Here is a 20,234-nt window from a genome sequence, read left to right on the forward strand (position 1 = left end):
CCTTCTATTGATCGGTTCATCACCTGCTCACCTAATCTTATCGCTACAAACAAAGCTACTACTCAGTAATTACATTTAAGATAGTAAAGGCTTTTGGATGTTTTAAAAAATGTTCCAAGGCAATGTTATGTATTTATGGTTTTTATCTTAACTTGTACAATAAAGAAAACGTATTTCCACTTAACCTACATGGGTAAATATTCTTTGCGTAATTTAAACACTGGAGGTGCATCAAGATCAAATTATCTTGAGTGACCTCAGTCAGGGCAAGGGCTGTGACATCCTTAACTGGATGCACTGTTTCCATAGAAACTCCAACCCATCTCAGCCACTTTCCCATGTTAAAAAATCCAGAAAGTAAATGATAGCGAATAAGCAGTTAAATGGAGTCTTAAAATGACATTTTGATTTTCTCCATCCAGTCTAAAAATTTTACCAAAAAAAAAAAAAAAAAGTTGTAGCACATTTGGCAATTAGGATTTGCATTTCTTTGTGGTTTAATGTTCTTATAATACATGCAGTAAAGACAAAATAAACTGCATATTGGAAATTTAAATGCATTCACACACATAATTTTAGGTTTTAATTTTTTTTTTACATGCAGATATCATTCCATTAACTCGCTTTTCACCACATCTTTCTCCATTGTCATAACCGCAGAAAGACAGAATTTTAATATAATTTCACATCTAATTTCATTTGACTGTCTGGTCAGGCTTGTGCAATGTCAGTCTCTACCTGTCTACAAAACCAGCTGTCGCAAAGCTACAATGCCCCCCTTTCCCACTACCAAGGCTGCATTAGAAGGCTGCTGGAGGCGGTGACTAATCAAAAGCAGACACATTCATCTTTTACGCAGATGCTGTTGATTTGAATCAAGGGTAAATAAAACCATCAGGCCACCAGTGGCTCATAGCCAGATTTGAGAGTGTTTCTAAACCTTTGTCAGTTTTGTATAATTCAGCTCCATTTGGGCCAAAAATTGTGCTGAATGCTTGGGTCTGAAGCCAAACCCTGGAGATAAAGAGGCGGATGAGTTGCTCCCATCTGGTTTCCTGTGATCTGTGCTGACCCTTGCAATCCAAATGACCACTTCCACCCATCTGCACTTTGTCCCTGTTACCCCCTCCACCCTGTAGCAAGATCTAAACATGGTTCCCTCCACACCCACTGCCGTCAGCATATAACAAAAAGTTATTTTTTTCACACCAACAATATGAAAGAACTTCCACTGACATAAGCAGAAATACTTTCATATGCGGCCTGTTAAACCCAGTATTGGATGTCAGTGCCATCGTGAAGACACCCTACCAGTAGGGGGTGTCATTTATTCTATAGGTGACAGGCATCTGTTTGTTTTCTTAGCGACAAGATGTCATGTGCGTACCACAGCAAGTCATTCCATCTTGGAAGACACATGACAATGTGTCTATATTTGGCCGCAAAGCAAAGGAAAGGTTCAGGTGGTTCAATCAGCTACAGATGTATTTAATATTTCGGGGAAACGTGAAGGGGCAATTGTAATCCATCTGTTCAACTGTCTAAACAATGCATTGTCTTTCCACTCCTCGTTTGTCTTCTGTATTTTTAGCCCTGTCAGGAGATTCGTCCAGTTCAACCAAGACAGGATTCATCTCTGCTACCCATCAGGAAAAAAAAAAGCCCTTTTAAATCAAATCAAAGAAAACAGTCAGGAGCAAAAGTGTTCACAGGACATTTATTAAATGCAGTGCATACATAAGTAGCTTCAATTTACATGTAAGTGAAAATATACAGTACACATTTAAAAAAAGACTATATACAACTATTAGAGGCAACACATGACCAAATATTTTTGTGTCACTTCCTAGAGTGACAAACAGCAAAAGCGAACAGCAAAGCTGTCTTCTGAGAGAGGGAAAGAAATCCCTGCAGCAGAGAGAGGTAGATTTTCCCTTGAATAATTCAGAAGGCAGAGGGCAAATCACTTTACATCTCAATGAAATGATATCTGGTCAGTGTCTATACGTCTTTACTGGCACGATACAGCTTCAAGAATTAGCACTGTAACTACACTAACATAAAAAAGTCAGTGTGCAGACATGTGACATTTGCATTGACACATATAACCCAAGGCAACAAAGTAGGAGCGCGTACCTCACTAGTAGTCTGTGTTTCCGTTTATAGTTGCTAGCACTCATCCCCCAGTTAAAATCATTCATCTTCGCTCTTTCTTTTATTTTAAAAGCTTAAAATAACAAAATAAAAGTTTGAATCATCACTTATTCTATTAAGTTTGGTGCAATAAAAATATGGCGTGGTAAAAGAACATGGGTCTGAAATGGAAAACTGGACTGAGTGGCCCTTCCCCTTATATTCTAAACATGAAGTGCCAAAAAAGTCTAAATCCCTTAGACTTCTATTGAAAAGAAAACGGCAATTACTCAGTCCTTATATTGTCTGAATAACTATTCTTGCTTCACTACCTTTTTTTTAACGTTCTAGCAAATCTTAAATTTTTTTCCACAATATTGTTTCAGTAACGCGAGTTATTCAAATTATTAACTGACCAATCAGGTGCCTCAATAAACGTAGGTGGAGTTATATCGAACACATTTGAAAAATTCTCTCGAATCACTCCTGATTGGCGAAATTTGGTTGCCATAGATACGTTGACTGACTTGGACCAATCAGTAAGTGATCTATAAAGGGCATTCACTATTTTTGAAGGTGTCCGGATCAATAAATCCAAATCAAGTGCCCTGAAAATGTCTCAGAAGTTTAGGCGAAAAACCAGCGTATTAATGCTTGTTAGATGGCCAAATTTATATTGTTACTTTAAAATAATTAATGTACGTGATAAATCATCAAAGTTATCATCATCAGAAGACAGATTTTTATTAGGTTTTTCTGCAAATGGGTGATGTCATATTTGGGGTTTTTAGTCTTTGGGGGTTAGGGAGTAGTGAGTGAATTGGGACGAAAACAAAACAAAAAATTAACTGCTAGGGCATGTGTTTGAAAATTTAGATATTCTATGAAATCCCTTTTTTAGAGACTAAAGCCTAAGGTTGACTGACCAAACTTCAGCTCGGGCGAAATCATTTAAGCTGCATCTAATAATACATCATATCCTCCGTTGATAATTATGTTCCGTTAAGGTTGGCTGATCCCAGTCTCGCTGCGGCACAAACACCTAGCTCCCACATAAAAGCTTAAGGAATTCACTTCTAGAATCTGATTTAGACTTCCACTTTGCCACGATTTCCTCTACGTTGCTGTTGTCAAAATTAGGGGGTACAGTTGACATTTAATATCCTGTGTGAGACATTAAACGCACTGTGAAAATGATTGACACTTCTCGTGTCAGCGGAGGCAGGCAAGTGTTTGCTGCAACTGCCACAGCTGGTATGCTGGGCCTTGTGACAGTCCTTGAAGTTGTGCGTTACTACACGCACGTACTAGTTTTCCTCAACATTGACTTATTGATCGATGGAACATTGATTAATGACAGGTTTTAAAAACTCATGAGTGCTAACGACTAATGATGTGAACTAAAGTTATACTCAATCTCTTGAGGGAGAATTTAAGACAATATTTAAATGTTTCTCATCCAGTGAGTCCACACACCAGCAAAAAGCCCCTAATAACAGATATGAGCCACGTTACATTCAGTTACTCTCTGACAGAAAGATCCAGGAAAAGGAAACTCCGGTCACTCAGAGCCTTTACAAAAGTCATAACTGCTTACGTTCTATTTTCAGACCAATGAAGGCTTTTATCATCATTTCTGTGACACAAACGTCTTTGGTAAAGAAAGGCAAATACACTGAATGAGCTACAATGAACAAATGAGTAAAATCTAGGTAATAACAAATGGTAGTTATATGTGTCAGATGGAAACAGGGGAAAGAGCGGGGGGTGGGGGGGGGTAAACTCTAAGAAGTTCAGATGGAAATGGGGGGAATGTTTCAGAGCTTTTTTCCATGAGTGCTTGCTCAAGGCACCGAGCGGGAGGGGCCAGAGGAGCAGGAGAGGAGCCGGATCAGTCAGTGTCCCTCCAGTGGCATGTCCCCTAGGGCAGTGTCCTTCAGTAATCCTGGCCTCTCCCGTGTGGAGTTGAGGTGCCCCACATAGACCTCGAGGCCAGGCGAGAATGCTCACACACTGATAATAAGGCAAGCAGTCAGTGTCCCAAATGCTTCCGCAAAAGGGAATCGAAGCTACAAAAGTCCCTTTTAGAGTTTGACTAAAAAGGTTTTCTTGCGTAGACGCGGTGATATGTGCAAATCCACAGGTTCTTGGTGTTGAAGTCAAAGTTCCAGTTTCCCTAAGCTCACTTGAAAACCTTGCGGTTCCCCAGCAGGTCTTCGGCTCTGTCCAGCTCATCTCCCACACAGATGCCAGTAAGATCCTGCCGGACTCAAGTTCCACTATCCCGTTGCGTAAAAAAAGCCCCCAACACATTGCTGCAGTGTCACAGGATGAGCCAATGACGTTGGCCACTGACGCGAGTGTCCTGCTTTTTCGGATGGGTATCGGGTTGCCGTCTTTGGCCCACCTCTGGTCTCTTGGAGAGTCACCTATCCCGGTATCAGGAATGCTGCGACTGACGTGCTTAGTGACGGCAGTGTTGACTCCAACAGCAGCTCGGCATAGCGGGTTGGGTGTCCATGCGAGCTCCCACCAGCTATAGGGTTCCAGGGGACCATCCATGCATGTTAATATGCACGCAGTCTGCAACGCATATTTGTGAGGGCCCTCTCAGGGGGTTGTTTTGACACAGGACACCTGCTGTCGAATGATAAGAAAGTGTGAGTGAAGCATTGTTGACCCACCTTTGCCAATCCAGTGGTGTGGTCCAGCCCAAACAGATCCTCTGTGTCATGTCTGTCTGTCCTTCAGTTCCCAGACTAACTCTGGGATAAAGAACAGATGGGATTTGGCACTGAGAGGATGTAAAGAGAAGACTTTGTAGCCAGACCATGAGCTCCACGCTTTGGCCATGTCCCTATTCTATAACTTGTGTCCATGATCTTTCTTTCTTTAGAGGGGACACTGCTCGGAGGTGAATGAACCCCCTTCCTTCTTTTTCCTTCTTTTCTTCTTGTGGGCAGTCCAGCATGCCGTAGCCATCAACAGGAGCAAAATGCCCATCACTAAGAGGACCACCGACACCACTTTAGTCTGCGGTAGGTCGTTGTAAGTGTAGGTAACCCCTGTTCCTGCCACCCCAATGACCAAAGAGATGATCCCAAAAGGAAATATGCAGCGGTACCAGGACTTCTCCATGCCTCCGGTGGCTTGAGACAAACGCTCCAGGGAGGAGAGTACTTCAGGGACTTTAGCGCCAGTCTCCAGGGACTGGCTCTCCTGTCCCGAGTTAGTTTGTGGCTGTGGCTGGCAAGCAAAATGTCCAGTCGTGCAGCCCATTTTGGGCGGGCTCGTAGATCCCAACAGGTCAACAGCGTTGGACTCCGGGATTCTAACGTTCGTCTCCTCCAGCCTGGAGAAACAGAAGCCGGCACAAGAAGACGGAAAAAAGATATAAAAAAGAAGAAGTTTGGGATGAAGTGGAGGAAAATGATGAATGCTGTAATGTCAGGAGATGAGGCTTGTAAATCTAAAAATCCACTCACACGTTCTCCTGTGCCTGCTCCTCTCTGTGGCTGTCTCTTTGAACACTGCTTGCTGGCCCTACGACAGCACATTGTAGACTCTGCAGAGTGTAGTGACGGCATTTATAAAGCACCAAAGGAACGGGAGGAGCGAGGCAGAAAAACTGGGAAGTCGTAGGGTCGTGATTGGCTCTTTCAGAGTGACATCAAACACTGAAGGGGCTGCAGAAGCACAGGAAGGGGGAGGGGAGAAGGCTTCTCTATTTTCTCCTCATCCCTATCATTTCACCTCAATTACTGTCTGTTTTCGTAAAATAATGCACAATGCTTCAAGGATCGCTTCTTAGGAGAAGGGGGACACCTTCCTTTCCTGTTTACACGTAAAGTTCCAAACATCTTTGTGTGGAAATTAACCCAAAAAAAAAATTTGACTCCCACACACAGTCATTTTGCTCTAAACATCTGAAATAAATTAGGTGCAGGAATGCATCCAACATACAGAGCTGCTGCAATGAGGGGAGTAAATAGACGGCCGTGATAGAAAATACAGGCAGCCTCCTCCTTTTTCCCACCCACACACACTGCAAATGCCAGTTCTTTCTGAATGAAAGACAACCTGGTAGTAGATTGAGGATGCCCTGCTTCCTCTTTAGCAAAAAATAGAATGAATCTCAAGAGCTGACAAATCTTTCATTCTTACCTGTTAGGTCAGGGACATAAGTGAGTACAAATGTTGGCTTCAATATCTATCTTCTGCACACTAGAGGCTCCTAATAATCAGCTTTATAATACTCCCAATAAATATAATTGGTTACTGAATTTGGAGCTGTACAATGGATAACAGAGACAGCTTCAAGAGTCTTTACAGTTTTCAGTAAAACTTTTTTTTTCTGAATACAAGCCAAGAAATTATGTGCATAATGTCTGACTCACAACTCTAATTATAGGTTCGAAATCATCTAAAACAAATCACCATGACTCCAGCTCAGTATTAAGGCTGCACTAGTTAATTAAATCAAACTATTGTTCCTCTTCACTGCCTTTAGGCTCATGTTAGCAAATTAAGAAATACCTATCAGTCCCTGCAGAAATCTTTCTGTCCGCACAGAACAATGGTTGTTGGGATTTCAAGGAGACAGAAATGCTCATTCAGGGGCAATCAAATAATAACATGGACCTAACAAGCAGCCAGCAAAAGACGTGTGCATGAGCCAAAACGAAATAAAGGAAGCGAAAGTGAGGAATGTGTTTGTGCAGAGCAGGGGTGCAGGGGGGAAAGGGGACGCTCAAAAGCAAGAGGCAATTCAAGAGAGAGAAGTAAAAATTCTTTCTAGCACGGCTCGGTTTCTGTGGATTTGTATGTTGGCTTGGACTTGAATAAAGCCAGGGTGCATTTTGGGAAGAGCGTGAGAATGTGTGTGACACACAGGTACTTTCCAATAAGCTTCCACTTTGGAAAAGAAAAAAAAACAAAAAGTAGGATTTCCATTTTGTAACCAAAAGAGGCGTGAGAAAAATTCAACAAAGGCGTGAGACAGGGGTAACCTGGGCAGGGCCGGGCCCCACTGGTGGGAGCAGAGGAGCTCTGCTAGTGACAGGCAAAGCCAGCTGATGGATGCAGGTCACAGGAAGGCTGCGTTGCGTAGGTGCTACTCCCATCGGGACCTGTGTTTAATGTTGACGTGATCTGAAAGATGCCATCTACTTCACCATCGCCTCACAGGCTGAATCAAGATCAAATAAACAGACTGGAGCTCCAAGAATCTATAGATCATATCACCTATGGTGCTTCAGTGTTAAAAAATCCTTTCGAAAAACTCACATTTATTGGTGATGTAAACAAGAGGATGCTAAAAATGTTGCTTTATTTTAGGCTCAAATGGAAATATTCATTTTTATCTCCTTTGGGAAACATGCCATTTGCAGCTTGCAGCGTGCAGAGAGCCAGGCTTATCGTCTTTGTGACTCACCCATTTCTGGGTGTGTGCATCTCCTTGTTTGTGTGTGCCTGTGGGCTGGTGCAGCAGGACTCAAACACCCACGTCCTGCTGCGTGGACCCAGCGCCACCTGTCGTCCAGTCTGCCTCAGCCCCTCATATCCACGCGTCATCAGTGAGCTTCAGCCTCTCGGTCCTCTGGCAGCACACACCCTCACACGACAGAGACATAGCATTGGCGGTTGAACATGTATGTGTGTGTTATGCCAGCTCAATATGGAAATGAAGAACTAGAGTCAATCACTTTGTCTGATTACAGATGGTGTCTCCATCTGGTTTTCTTTTCTTTCTTTATTTATTTGAGCAAAAAAATCTCCTAACAAGGGTCCCAGTTTGAAAAAACAGAAACAAATGCAAGAAAGAAACAGGAGGAAGAGCAATATGTCACAATGTGTTCCTTGTTTGCACAAATCTAAAGAACAGCACACCAACATGCCAGCAGCTGACTTGTATGCATTATTGGTATTAGCTGGAATTACAAAAATAACCTCTTTACTTCCTAATAATTGAATGTTTGTGATAAAACTAATAAGGAGACTCATTAGTGTGTTCTGAGGTCACTTCCTCTGTGAGCTGAATGCCACCTGCTGGGTCAAACCCCACATTTGCAGTATTTTGGACTGCCTCTGACAATAACTGCATTTTTATAGTTCAGGGGTGGGCAAACTGCAGCCCAGGGGTCATACACAGCCTGTCAAATTATTATCTGGCCTGCCAAACTGGAATTAATTATTTTTATAACCCTTATTTTCAGTGGTGTTTTCCCCATTGATTGCGCTCTATAAATAAACTGACATTTGTTTAGGCACAAAAGTTATTCTGTGTTTATGTGGTGTTGGAAGCTTTGTTGTTCTTCTGTTTTTTAATGTCTTTTTCCGATCATTCCAACACAAACATCTATAAATTTGTGTTTTTCCCTGAGGGATTTCAGCCCATTGGTGAAACTGGCACTAAAATGAGAACAAAATCCACAGTTTTGAAAAATAAACTTCAACATGTTTTGTTTTAACATAAATATACAAATTTTCAATCAAAATTATTGCATTTTTTTGTTGAGATTGTACGTCATTTCTTTCTCTTATGAGGTGGCTCCTGGTCCGGCCCTTCTGTCAAATTTTAGGACCCATCCTGGCCGACAAGTCAAAAAGTTCGCCAATTCCTGTTATAGCTGTTTGAGGTGCAGAAGTAGAGCGGATCGTCAGATTGGGTTCCAACCATGCCTGTCCATATATCTTGTCCTTGGCGCGTCCATGGTGCAGTGGTATGACGATCAACTGGGTTTAATTCCTGCCTTGCCCACCCATGTGTCGAAGTGTCCTTTGGCGAGACACTGAATCCCATCTTACCTCTGGTGGAGGGTTGGCGCCAGTGTTTCTATCAGTGGAGACATCACCAGTGTGTGAATTTGAGTGTGACTGTAAAACGCTTTAGGCCTTCAAGGAAGGTAGAAAAGCACTTATGTAAGTATACGCCATTTGGGCAAGACACCGAACCCCACATTGCTTCTGGTGGTTTTAGGTTGGCGCCAGTGTTGGGTGAATGGGACAGTAAATGTCATTTACCAATACTTTTTTTCTGGAAAACAACCGTTAGATCAAATCCTCATGCAACATTTAATGTAAAAATGTACATTTACATACGGTATTTAAAGAATTTCACCCAGAAACAACACAATGAAAGCACACGCCAATTTAAATCCTAAACCGACATTTTGTTGTTTACTTTTATGGATGTCCAACCATCTCCTGTCTTTACATGTTTATTGTTAGGATCACATCAAATGTAAGCCTATTTTTTTTCAAACTTCATGAGGTTGGCTGTTAGTCGGGTTCAGAGTCCAGGACAATAGCAGGGAACCGTTCCCCTCCTTCACCCAGCAAAGAGTACATGTCTCTGAGCATGCTCGGTTTGAGACATCCAGCCCCGGGGGCAATGGAGGAAAAGTGAGAAGACAGAGAGTCCAACAGCACCTGCAGCAGAGATTACAGTCAGATGATTAAATCTGAACAGAATATTATAGATAGACTCAGAAAAAAAAACATTATGAGGACAGTTCTAACCTGTTCCAAGTGAATCTCTTGTTGTAGAAGTGCCACACTGGCCCGTAGCCTCTCCACTTCTAGAAGTTCAGCCTCTGTTTTACAGGTTATAATCAGGGGCAGGGGTGAAGATATCCCATCTCTCCACACATCGTTTGCCCCACTGGGGCAAAGACAGCCTCCCTCGGGCCTCCATTGATCCCATGCTTTCCACTCTGGTGGAAAATATGGTTATTTTTAGAGCGTCAGCAACCGTACCCTAAAACGTTTTTCTGCTCTGTTGCCTCAGCTTTAAATAGACGGGTCTTTGCCTGGACTCATCGGGGAAAGATAGCTTCAAAACTCAGCCGTCACAGGGAGGGGATCTGATGAGGCCGAGGAAAGTACGGATCTGACACCTGGGGCTTCGCTGGGACGGCTCTTAATTCTCCGCATGCCGCGACGGAGAACCTAGATTAGCTCGTTAGCACACCGCAATCATTTTTCCAAAAACTCCTTGAATCAAACTAATTAAAAGCGCCTCTCGTGGGGATAAAACGTTGAAAATGAAATGCGTACGCTGCTACAGGGTGCAAAATCCTCAATTGGTTGCATGTGCTCACTTCACATAATTAAAAATCTGTGTGGGGGGCTTAGAAATGAATGGAAACATCTCCGTCGCACTCATTTGGCAGCGTACTTGTGGTGAATTTGATCTTCAACTGGTAACCACAAACCGATCTCCTTCCCAGACGATGACTTAAGCACAATTATAGGGATTGTATGAAGGACGTTCGTGAAGACATTTTGGATGAGTCCAAAATCATTTTTTATTAGTAGGGTTTGTGACGTGCACTGTTATTTTTTCACAAAGAATTACAATTCTTACCTTGTTTCACTTCATCTGCCAGGATCTGGAGCTCAGCTGTGGTCACATCCAACCTTTCACGGCTCTGATGAGAGTCATTCTCATTTTGTCTGCCACCTGAAGAGGCCCATGATTAAAATACATATTTATAACGGCCGACCTTCAGGTGAAGATGTGAAACTCTCAGGGTGAATTAGCTTGAATGAACATCCAAAAACAATCTTTACTCCTCAGATTTTTTTTTTTTTTTGGCAGAGACAAAGCTATCTAAATAGCTCTCACAAACTCGCTTCCTGCCAACTCTTGTGCAGTTTCCACACAAACACCACATTTTCTCACCCACATGCTTGTGTCATTAATCTGCATCACGGGTTTTCACCACTCCTAACTTTGAAAACTTCCACATTTAATTCCGAACAAGCTTTTTACCCAGTTTTGCATCCATTTCAGATGCATTGTTGGCAAAGATCTTCTCTGCCTGGTGATAGTGTGCCAGATCCAACGCTTTGTGAGTCAATCTGTCCAGTTGAGCCCTGGTCTGATCTGGCGAACCACATGGCCAATCCTTGGGAAACTATAGGGGTCGGAGCGTTTTAAACTTGTATGTTATACATGTATTAATAAAGAGTTATTTTAAAAATAGCTATACCATAGTTCTGATGCGATCCACAAAGTGATTCCTCTCAGGAACGGGCTCATTTTGCAAGGCAATGGCTTTTTCCCACAATCTGAAGATACAAATAAAAATGTGTTCAACTACACACCTGTTGTGAAATTTGTTATCACTTTTATACAACTGATGAATTTTACCTGATTTGCTTGCTTCGATATGCTTTCCATTTTGTTGCTTGCTCAGGGACAAACCTGTCATGCAGCAAATCCATTAAATTAAAAAAACAAAACTCATCCAAATTTTTAAAAAGTTGTAATGATTCATACCTATTTTGTGGAGTGCTACACTTGTCCGTGTTTGAAAATAGTGGAGAAAGTTTGGAGGCAGATGCAGCATTGCTCGGGTCATCTCCGCTCTGCATGTTTCTTCTATCCGTCTTGTTTTCAGAGAGTAGGGTTGTGATCTGATCAGGAGTGGCAGATGCCGAGACAGCCTGCTGCAGCTTCCTCGAGGCATGGCGATGATCAGTCTGGACTAAAAAGGGGGGATTTTGGATTACAGTTCTTTTGCTTGAGGATTTGGACTTTCCTGATTTGCCGCTTGCTGATAATCTTGAACTTATTTTGGGCCGAACTGTTGATGCAGATGTTTTGTGTCCTTCCTTGTCCCAGCTGAGGGGTTTAGATGTTGCTATGGCTGCTTTTTGACTTCCTTTTGTTGGTAAACATTGATTCAATTTGCCCATAGTTGTGACTTCCTTTTTTATTTGAGATACATTTGACTTTAAAGTTTTTCTTGAAATATCTGAGCCTGTGCGAACTCGTAAAGCTTCTTCCAGTGCTTTTTCAAGTAGTTCCATATCTTCTTGCTCCCTTGATGAAGAGTCAGCATCTGAAAATGGCAGGATACAAATAAGCCATTAAAGCTAATTAAACTCCTATTTTTTTCTATTTTTTGTTTTAGCAATTAAATTTGCTGTATTTATTGTTAAATAAACTACAAACTGTACATTAATATATAAAGGCTCCTTTAACATTCCTAAACCATTTCTTTAATAAATAAATACTTATATATTTTTACATTGGCGTACCTGGAAGAGCATCTTCTGCAAGTTCTGACTCCTCAAACGACTGGAATGTTCTAAAATTTTTTCAAATAGAAAATATTAAAGTCAAGTAATTGCAACACAGAGGAAGGCATTTTCACAGGTTTATCACAGTATTAATTGAATAATTCGTTTTTGTACACATTGCACACTAAGAAAATTATCAAAAGTCCTCACAGTAAGATGTAAGAATACAATGTATTCTGATAAAAAGGCACTGCTGGGATTCGAACCCAGGATCTCCTGTTTACTAGACAGGCGCTTTAACCAACTAAGCCACAGCGCCATGTGACCACAGCGGCCGCCACATCACAATTTAATGTCAGCAGAAAAGGCAGAAGTCATCTGTAATTTGCTCAGATATGTGCACAATATGGTATATAAATTAGTTATATAGATAATTGACGTCACTATGAGCCTTCCATGTTACAAATTTGCCACTATAATCCCATAGTTTAACGTATATTTACTTACAGGTTGTTTAGGATGTCCCTATAGAGCTGAATAGAATCGTTGAGCTTGGTTTGTTCGTCTTTATAAATCTTAATAATTTCTTTAACCGTAGATATCAGCGACATAGTTGATACAATGCTTAAGATGCGAGGCCTTCCTTCCTACCCCGTTACAAAACCAAATAAACGATTAGGCCTAACGACAAACAATCTTAAAACGAGTAGTTGTAGTCAATTGCTGTATCTGTTTAAAGCGAAAACTAACATTTCAAAAAGATTGTGGCAGCGTGAACGGAATACCCGCCAGCTCTCAGATAACGGATGCGGAAGTCATACTTGCACACGAGATGTAACTAAGTTGCAATTTAACAAAACCTTTGTGTTTTAAATTTGAATCAACGTATTTAAAATTAGGCTGGTTCTTCAAAAACACGCATGCAGTACTTGTCACAAGGTAGCAAACAACGTCTTCGTAGCCAGAGTCCAAAATTTCTGAAAAGCGTCTAATTGAGAAGTTCTTAGTTCTCGCGAGACTTACAGTAAAGTTTGGGTCTGGAGAGGCGGTTGCTAGGAGAGCCAATTTTCAGACACGTCACATCTTTTATAACATAGTTTGTCCATAATTTGGATAGCAACGTGACTGAAACTTGGATAAGGATGCAAAGGTTGTACCGGAAAATAAGAACTGTTCATTTTCCAAGTATGAAGTTAGTCAGATCTTCTCTAATACAAGTCTCCATTCATTTTCAGCTAAAACCAATCATTGGAGCAACCAAAGAAATGCAACAGCTTGTTGGCCCCACTGGAGTGAAGTGATTCATCTTGAGCGTACATTTTTTCCCCACCAGCCTCCTGCAGCTCAGAGGCAGTGAGGGGGAAGGCCCTGCGATCAAACATCTGACATAAAAGCCGGGATACTGGCATGAAACTGGCTCAGACAATTGAGAAGACACACAGGAACACAACCAAAAATGTACACTTTGTTCCCTGACACACAAATTTGTTCACTGAACATATTTCCTGAACAGCATGAATGAATCATGTATGCACATGAAGAACCAAAAAATAATTTTCCAACATGGGTCTGGTACCAAAACACAGATAAGAATGGTCTGTGTCCTCATGAGGGAAAGATCAACATGTTCTGGCTCAATTTTTGATTTATGCAGCACCTGGGTGTCTATTTAGAACTAATGTACAAGTTGTTTCATGAACAAAATTGTGTCCTCATGCTAGCAAAGAAAATAGTAATTAAAAGAAAAACTCATTGATGAGCTCATCCCCTGCTTCCTCAATTAGTAGCATGTTGGTGAGTCTGACAGTAAATATAATGATCAGTTTATTGCCTGTCAACATCCAAGATAGTTATTAGACATTTTATTTTAGTCTTTTATCTATATTACATTGTTGTTTTAGACTATAAACGTTAAAGTTCTCTCGTGTTGATTGGAATGGAATCCTGCTCTCTGTTTACTTGAAACAAATGCCAGATGACATGGTCAAAGGATGCTTGGTAAGTATTTTAAATTAGTTTAAATATGCTTAATTAAAATGTTTTCTTTTTCATTTTGAGGATGGAGATCTCGAAACTAACAGAAACAGAGCAGATGACTTAAGGAGTTTAAGTTGCCAGACATGTGCAGACCCATCAGAGCCATCTGAAGATGATGATGTCATCACACAAGGAAGCACAAGAACTTCACTTTGCTGCCTTTTTGGTTTCCTCTTAAATTTAACTGCCAGCCAGTGACAATTTTGACTAACTTTGGACTTTGAATTTGTAGTTAACCTTTAGATGAAGCTTAGTGACCACAAAAGATATTAAGCTGGTTCAGAAAATGGATAGATTAGATGAAAGATCTAAAGCTTTCAATACAGGTGAACATATGGAAATCAATCCAGTAAACTCTAACTGTGTTTCGTACTTGTCAACAAAACCCCCAAAATTTTAATTATTTAGATTTGGTGTTGAAATGTTGATATTACAAAAAATATATTTAAAAATAGTTTTGGTTAAAAAAAATGTGACATCAAGTTAATTAATGTCACATTAATTGATAATTCATGTTAGTTAAATAATTAAGAAAAATTGTGTTGTCTGTATTATTTACTTTATAAACCTAAATATAGTAAATTGCAGTTCTGTTAAAATTGGTTGAAAAGATTATATTTAAGGTTTTTATTTAAATAATTGATTCAATCATCATTTATTAAAACTGTTGAATTAACATTATGAAGTTAGGTTTGTTTAACAAGGATAAGTTAATTTGTATTCAACTATCCTAGTTACATAAAATTTACTAGAAGATTCTTGTTTGAGTGTAGTGTAATATTTAGTTTATATTTAACTAACCTAACTGTGTGCAACCGGTTGCCTTAACTTTGTTAAGTATATACAACATTCCATGTCTTAGAGTGTATAATATCAGTTTCTGGTTCAATTATTTCTGAAAGACACTTACTCTTGAAAAAATAGATAAATTACAGTTTTTATATCAGTGTCTACTTTTTTTAAAAAAAGCTTTTCATTGCGGATTTTGTAAATGTTTTTTATTTGTGTCCAATAAAAAGAAATGTAAATACCTAATCAATTCATAAACAAGGGTATGGTAACACATGTGGTGAGCAAACTATTCAGAAAATACATTTACAATAAAAACTACAAATTTGGTTTTAAACAACTACAATCTGACGTCATTCGTTCGGCTCCGCCCGATGCTGAAGAACGAAAAGGGATAAATGTGTTAACGCAGATGAAAACTAATTGTAACATAACGAATGTACTAAATTGAGGTTTGTTATCTTTTACTATGTCCACATGTCATTCAGAGAAAGAACAGGTCGAGTTTGTAGCGTGTCCTAAGCCGCTTGTTTACTCTTGAAACAGTTTGTTAGCTTGCTACTGCATGTAGCATTTAGCTAACTTAGCTAGAATCCTCCGGTAAAGTTAGCTGTGGTGGCCAAAACATTGTTCCGCTATGTTTAAAAACAACCATTGTTGTCAGTGATGTTACTTTATTATCAAAATCGGCGGATGCGGAAACAATACCGCCTTGTTAGAACCCGTAAAATGAACAAAATTAGTTCAAGTCTCGACATTAAGCACTACTAGCTTGTTGGATTAACTGGTCACTCTTGGAGAGCCGTGGTAAACACCAGAAGCCTTGTATTGTGTGTCATTTGAGCTTTTGTTTGGTTGGCTGCTGAAATTCAGGTCAAGCAGAGGCTGTCTTTGTAAATCAACCAGATCTCACCAGAATGACTTTCAGCTTTCACTTAGTTTGACAGTCTTGTTTGTCTTTTAAGGTAAACAAGGCCACGCGCTTCAGACAGATGATTTAGCTTGAAGTTTTACTTTGTGGACTTTCATAATCATCTGCAGCGATAATAGAAGAAACAGGGCCTCTGCTCCTGCTTGGGTGAGTTCAGCTCCATGCTGCTTTTGTATGTCGATCCCTGCTTTTAAAAGCTCCTGTATTCCGTCTGTTATCGGATCTGTCTGCTATTGGATTTTTACAGAACGCTTTTTGAAAAGCAGAAATGAATTATTTCTGAGACATAGTAACCATTTCACTGTTAATAGCCTCATGTTGACACAGGCTTTTAATGGAAAAATTGATCCAATGTTTTGTTGATGTTATAACCGGATTTTTAATCAATAATATGATGTACTGCTTGTATTTTTGCTTATATTTCAGTTTAGGAAATATGTATTCAGCGACCCCTTAGATTAAAAGTCATCCTTCTTTTTGTTTATTTTGTGTAGCAAGTATTATGAAAGGTTTTAAAAAACGTGTAAATATTCTAGTGTGAAACCCTTTCTGGAAATATCACATCACTAACATCTGCAGAGAAAATGGAGACGAGAGGGAATGAAGACAAAGAAGGCACTCTCAGGTAAATCTGCCTTCAATCAAGTGAAACGTGATCTTGTTTCCAATTTTTTTTTAACAAATCTAGATTAGACAAGTAATTTATTATGCTTTTCCTTTCCCAGTCCAGAGGACCTATCAGAAATGCTCGCAGCAGGGACCAAAGAAGTTCACGAAAAGGCAGAAAACACACAATTTGTTAAAGATTTTCTCAGGGGAAGAATCCGCAAAGAGCTCTTCAAGGTCAGATTTTTTAAAATTAAAGAGGGTTCAGTTTTGATGTTGGAAGAAATGTCATACTAATGACACGTTTATTTCTTTTTTCAGCTTGGTGCTGTTGCACTTTATTACACATACACCGCCATGGAGGAGGAGATTGAAAGAAACAAAGATCACCCTCAGTTTGCTCCACTTTATTTCCCCGTAGAATTACACCGTCATGAAGCTCTGGCTCGTGACCTCGAGTACTTTTATGGTCCGGAATGGAGGAACCAGATTACGTGCTCCAAAGCCACCCAAAATTACGTAGATCGCATCCACCAGGTCGGGCGGGAAGATCCAGTGTTGCTGGTGGCCCATGCCTACACTCGCTACATGGGCGACCTGTCCGGGGGCCAAGTGCTGAAGAAAGTGGCGCAAAGAGCTATGAAGCTGCCTCCCACTGGAGAGGGCCTGGAGTTCTATCAGTTCGACGGGATCCACAGTGCCAAAGCATTCAAGCAGTTGTACCGAAGTCGGATGAACGAGCTGGAACTGGACATGGAGACGAAAAAGAAACTGGTGGATGAGGCTGTCAAAGCCTTTCACTTCAACATGGAGGTATGAAGCCTGTTTTGTGCATGTTTTGATTGCTTTTAAATCCAAAAAATAAAAATGATTACTTATTAGACTCTTGTTCAAGTATTTCAATATATTCAAAGAGAAATGTTTTTTCTTTTATATTTTTTAAAGGTGTTTGAAGAGTTGGAAGAAATCGGCAAAACGATCCAAGAGGATGTTTTAGATGCCGGCATGCCAGTTCATGGAGCAATGGATGGAGACATCAGCAAATGTCCATACTACGCTGCCAAAATGGGTACGTTCTGTTTTATGATCTTAAATCCTTTTAAAGGATGCTCTTATCTAATCTGATGTTTGTCGCTGTTGTCACAGCCGCATCAGGAGGAACAGCCTACATGTGTCAGATGGCCATGGCTGTGCTCCGACACCCAACAGGACAGGTCTTGTTTGCCACCTGGTTTGCTGCCTTGGCTGGATTGGCAGCCTGGTATCTGATGTAAAATAATCTTCAGTCTTTTCAAGGAAGCACTGCAAAGAGAGCGAATTTAAAAAAAAATCATAATATCTATTCCTGTCATTTCTCACCTTTCAGTGTTTCTTTTTAGAAATTATTTCACTTCACTTATTGAAAGATAGCTGTTACTTTGGCCTTTCCTTCATGATTTTAAGCCTTTTATTAAAGAAAAAAACTATAAGAAAAAGCCAACCTAAATGTAAAGCAATATAGTAGATAAACTTTTAACAAACATTGCACTAGAACTATTAAAAAATATTATTTTTGCTGTAACTTTTCTTGGTTTAACGAGTTGTCTTAAATAAGGTTAAAACAAAAATATTCCATCAAAATAATTGTCGTTTCTAGAAGAAACTGTGTTTTTGTTTCTGGATTGGTGCAGTCATTTTTTTTCCTGCTGTTAGCCTCGAACACATTAGCTTTACCTAATCCCAGTTGCTGAGTGTGTTTTGTGTGTGCATGAGCAAAACCGATAACATCATCCTCCCTTATCGCAAAAAATGGTCATTAACATAATTATCCAGGCAGACCTACATTGAAGAGGCTTTTTCCTCCCCCGTAGCTATTATATCATGACATTAGCATTACAGTGTGTTACATCTGTTATCAGATTCATGATTGAAAAAAATACTGTTTTGTTAGGCAGACGCTCCTTTGATAATAACTTGAGGAAAAGCAAAACACGATACAGTTAATGTGGAAGTGGATATTTTATACTTTATTTTTTTAGCCTAAATGTATAGAAGGGAATACACTTGAGACTGGAACTTGAGAGCCTGCTTTGACAAGTGCATGATAAACAGCTTTCAATTACTAATGAATATTCAGATTATAATCTCTCCAGGTGCAGGTTCACTTAGTGTCTGAATTGTGAAATGATCGTCTGCTTAAAGCTGGAATAGAGTGATAAAAAAACACATTTCAGGTGTATTAGAAATGTTTAGGTGAGAAGAACTTCAGCTTTGTCCATTTTGGGTTTAGTAGCTGGAAAGAACTGAGCCATAAATTTAACAGTTGGATTTTAGTATTTTTAATTCTAGTATTTACTACTTAAAACGGAAGTGCTATCATTGTGCTTTATTCCCCTCCTTTTATTATGCAACATTTGATCTGTAAAAATGAGCGTTATTGTAATTATTCGGCGCTCACATTGGCCTTTCTGATGCCCTCGCGTTTGCTTTTGTATCCATTTGTTGTGGATACTCGACAGCACTTCATTAACCATCATCTATACTGCATTTCTAAAGGGGCGGAGGTGGGGATTCATTTTCCTGTTTTATTTTTAGCCTAAATGAAGAGAAATATTTAGCTATTTGTGTAATTGATGGTGTTAAATTTCACCAGAGGTTTGATCTCATGTTGCCTGATCGTCATGGAAATAAAAACTGCTTAATTTTTTTAAGCAGGTTTGAGTCTAAACACCAAAGGAAACTTGTTTTCTGCTTTTAACATCAATTGGAAAATGCGTTTATTTATAATCAAATTTTCAATAAATTCAACTGTATCACCACAATAAAGGTAGCTCAGGTTACGCTAAATGAATTTCAAACGGTTGAATATTACAGATGCTGATTAATATATCTCTGTTTATCTGTTGTATAATACAAATTATACATCTGGAATATGTTTGAGGTGTTTTTGGATGTACAAAATGAACAGTGTTGGATATCTCAGGAGGATATGTAGTTCAGGCCATAACTGTGTTTTTATTATAATTTCAAACAAATTCATTATCTTGCATTTAATGCAACTGTTCTATCAGTGACTGGCTGTGCACTCATTTTATGAAGGTAAAAATGTAACATTGTGTTGCTGTCGGTAACAAAATAAACTCAGTTTTCCTTTTCCTTTTGATTTATTTTAGCAGATTGGTGCTAATTTATCTGATGGGTTTCACTTTTTATAGCAGGAAAGATGCAAATAGAAACTTTAACTCTTTTAGCTAAAGCACACACACGCTTCAGCATGGCGTGTTTCTAGCTCTAAAATAAGGAGGTGTTTGAACAAGAGTGGGCTGAATAATTGGCCAGTTGTCTCAAATTCAGCTTCAAACCACAAACGGGAAAAAAAAGTGTTAAATTGACTCACATCTACTTTTGATCCCTGCGTCAGATAATTTAATTTTGCTTTACTCAATGCCAGCATTTCCGGTATTAAATAATGTTTTTGGGTTTTTTTCGACAAAAGAAGAGATTCCTCTTCTCTGGATTAGAACAATCTGAAATTATATTTGGATTTAGGTGTTGCATCTCTTTTCCACCTTTAATTTCTCCCAAAACTAGCCAGGCATTGCCACACATTACACTGATTACTTCATTCAAGTCCTGACTTGCCATTTGTTTTTAGGTTTTGATTAACTAGACTAGAGAAACCCTTTTTAAAATGGATATTCAGAGTTTGAGAATATTAAATCAACAG

At 39.6% G+C, this 20,234-nt stretch overlaps 3 protein-coding genes, 1 long non-coding RNA gene and 1 other non-coding gene across 6 annotated transcripts; 2 read left to right on the top strand and 3 right to left on the bottom strand.

Moving 5' to 3' along the window:
• Window positions 1-1,697: 1,697 nt before the first annotated feature.
• LOC112146844 lies at window positions 1,698-5,755 on the bottom strand. The gene is made up of 2 exons (XM_024272876.2): window positions 5,619-5,755; window positions 1,698-5,485 (listed from the first exon to the last, which is right to left on the bottom strand). The coding sequence occupies exon 2, from the start codon at window positions 4,693-4,695 to the stop codon at window positions 3,727-3,729; it is 969 nt and encodes a 322-aa protein (XP_024128644.1). The 5' UTR covers window positions 4,696-5,485; window positions 5,619-5,755; the 3' UTR covers window positions 1,698-3,726.
• A 3,433-nt stretch (window positions 5,756-9,188) lies between these two features.
• On the bottom strand, window positions 9,189-13,162 carry LOC112146203. The gene is made up of 9 exons (XM_024271882.2): window positions 12,673-13,162; window positions 12,184-12,233; window positions 11,420-11,984; window positions 11,291-11,344; window positions 11,130-11,208; window positions 10,910-11,054; window positions 10,502-10,597; window positions 9,655-9,848; window positions 9,189-9,564 (listed from the first exon to the last, which is right to left on the bottom strand). Exons 1-9 carry the CDS (start codon window positions 12,774-12,776, stop codon window positions 9,415-9,417), a joined length of 1,437 nt encoding a protein of 478 aa, XP_024127650.1. The 5' UTR covers window positions 12,777-13,162; the 3' UTR covers window positions 9,189-9,414.
• trnat-agu lies at window positions 12,411-12,484 on the bottom strand. The gene has a single exon. It is a non-coding gene; the product is annotated as a tRNA-Thr (tRNA).
• A 19-nt stretch (window positions 13,163-13,181) lies between the features above and the next one.
• On the top strand, window positions 13,182-13,929 carry LOC112146204. The gene is made up of 2 exons (XR_002919229.2): window positions 13,182-13,315; window positions 13,401-13,929. It is a non-coding gene; the product is annotated as an uncharacterized LOC112146204 (long non-coding RNA).
• Window positions 13,930-15,312: 1,383 nt separating this feature from the next.
• On the top strand, window positions 15,313-19,662 carry hmox2b (heme oxygenase 2b). Of its 2 annotated transcripts, none has more exons than XM_024271879.2 (7): window positions 15,313-15,443; window positions 15,957-16,069; window positions 16,459-16,547; window positions 16,648-16,765; window positions 16,850-17,341; window positions 17,474-17,597; window positions 17,675-19,662. In XM_024271879.2, exons 3-7 carry the CDS (start codon window positions 16,507-16,509, stop codon window positions 17,800-17,802), a joined length of 903 nt encoding a protein of 300 aa, XP_024127647.1. In that variant the 5' UTR covers window positions 15,313-15,443; window positions 15,957-16,069; window positions 16,459-16,506; the 3' UTR covers window positions 17,803-19,662. The 2 variants fall into 2 exon arrangements, with proteins under 2 accessions (XP_024127647.1, XP_024127649.1); XM_024271881.2 differs by having other exon boundaries at window positions 16,502-16,547.
• Window positions 19,663-20,234: the final 572 nt, after the last annotated feature.

Source organism: Oryzias melastigma, linkage group LG8 (genome assembly GCF_002922805.2).
Source record: "Oryzias melastigma strain HK-1 linkage group LG8, ASM292280v2, whole genome shotgun sequence".
Classification (NCBI taxonomy): domain Eukaryota; kingdom Metazoa; phylum Chordata; class Actinopteri; order Beloniformes; family Adrianichthyidae; genus Oryzias; species Oryzias melastigma.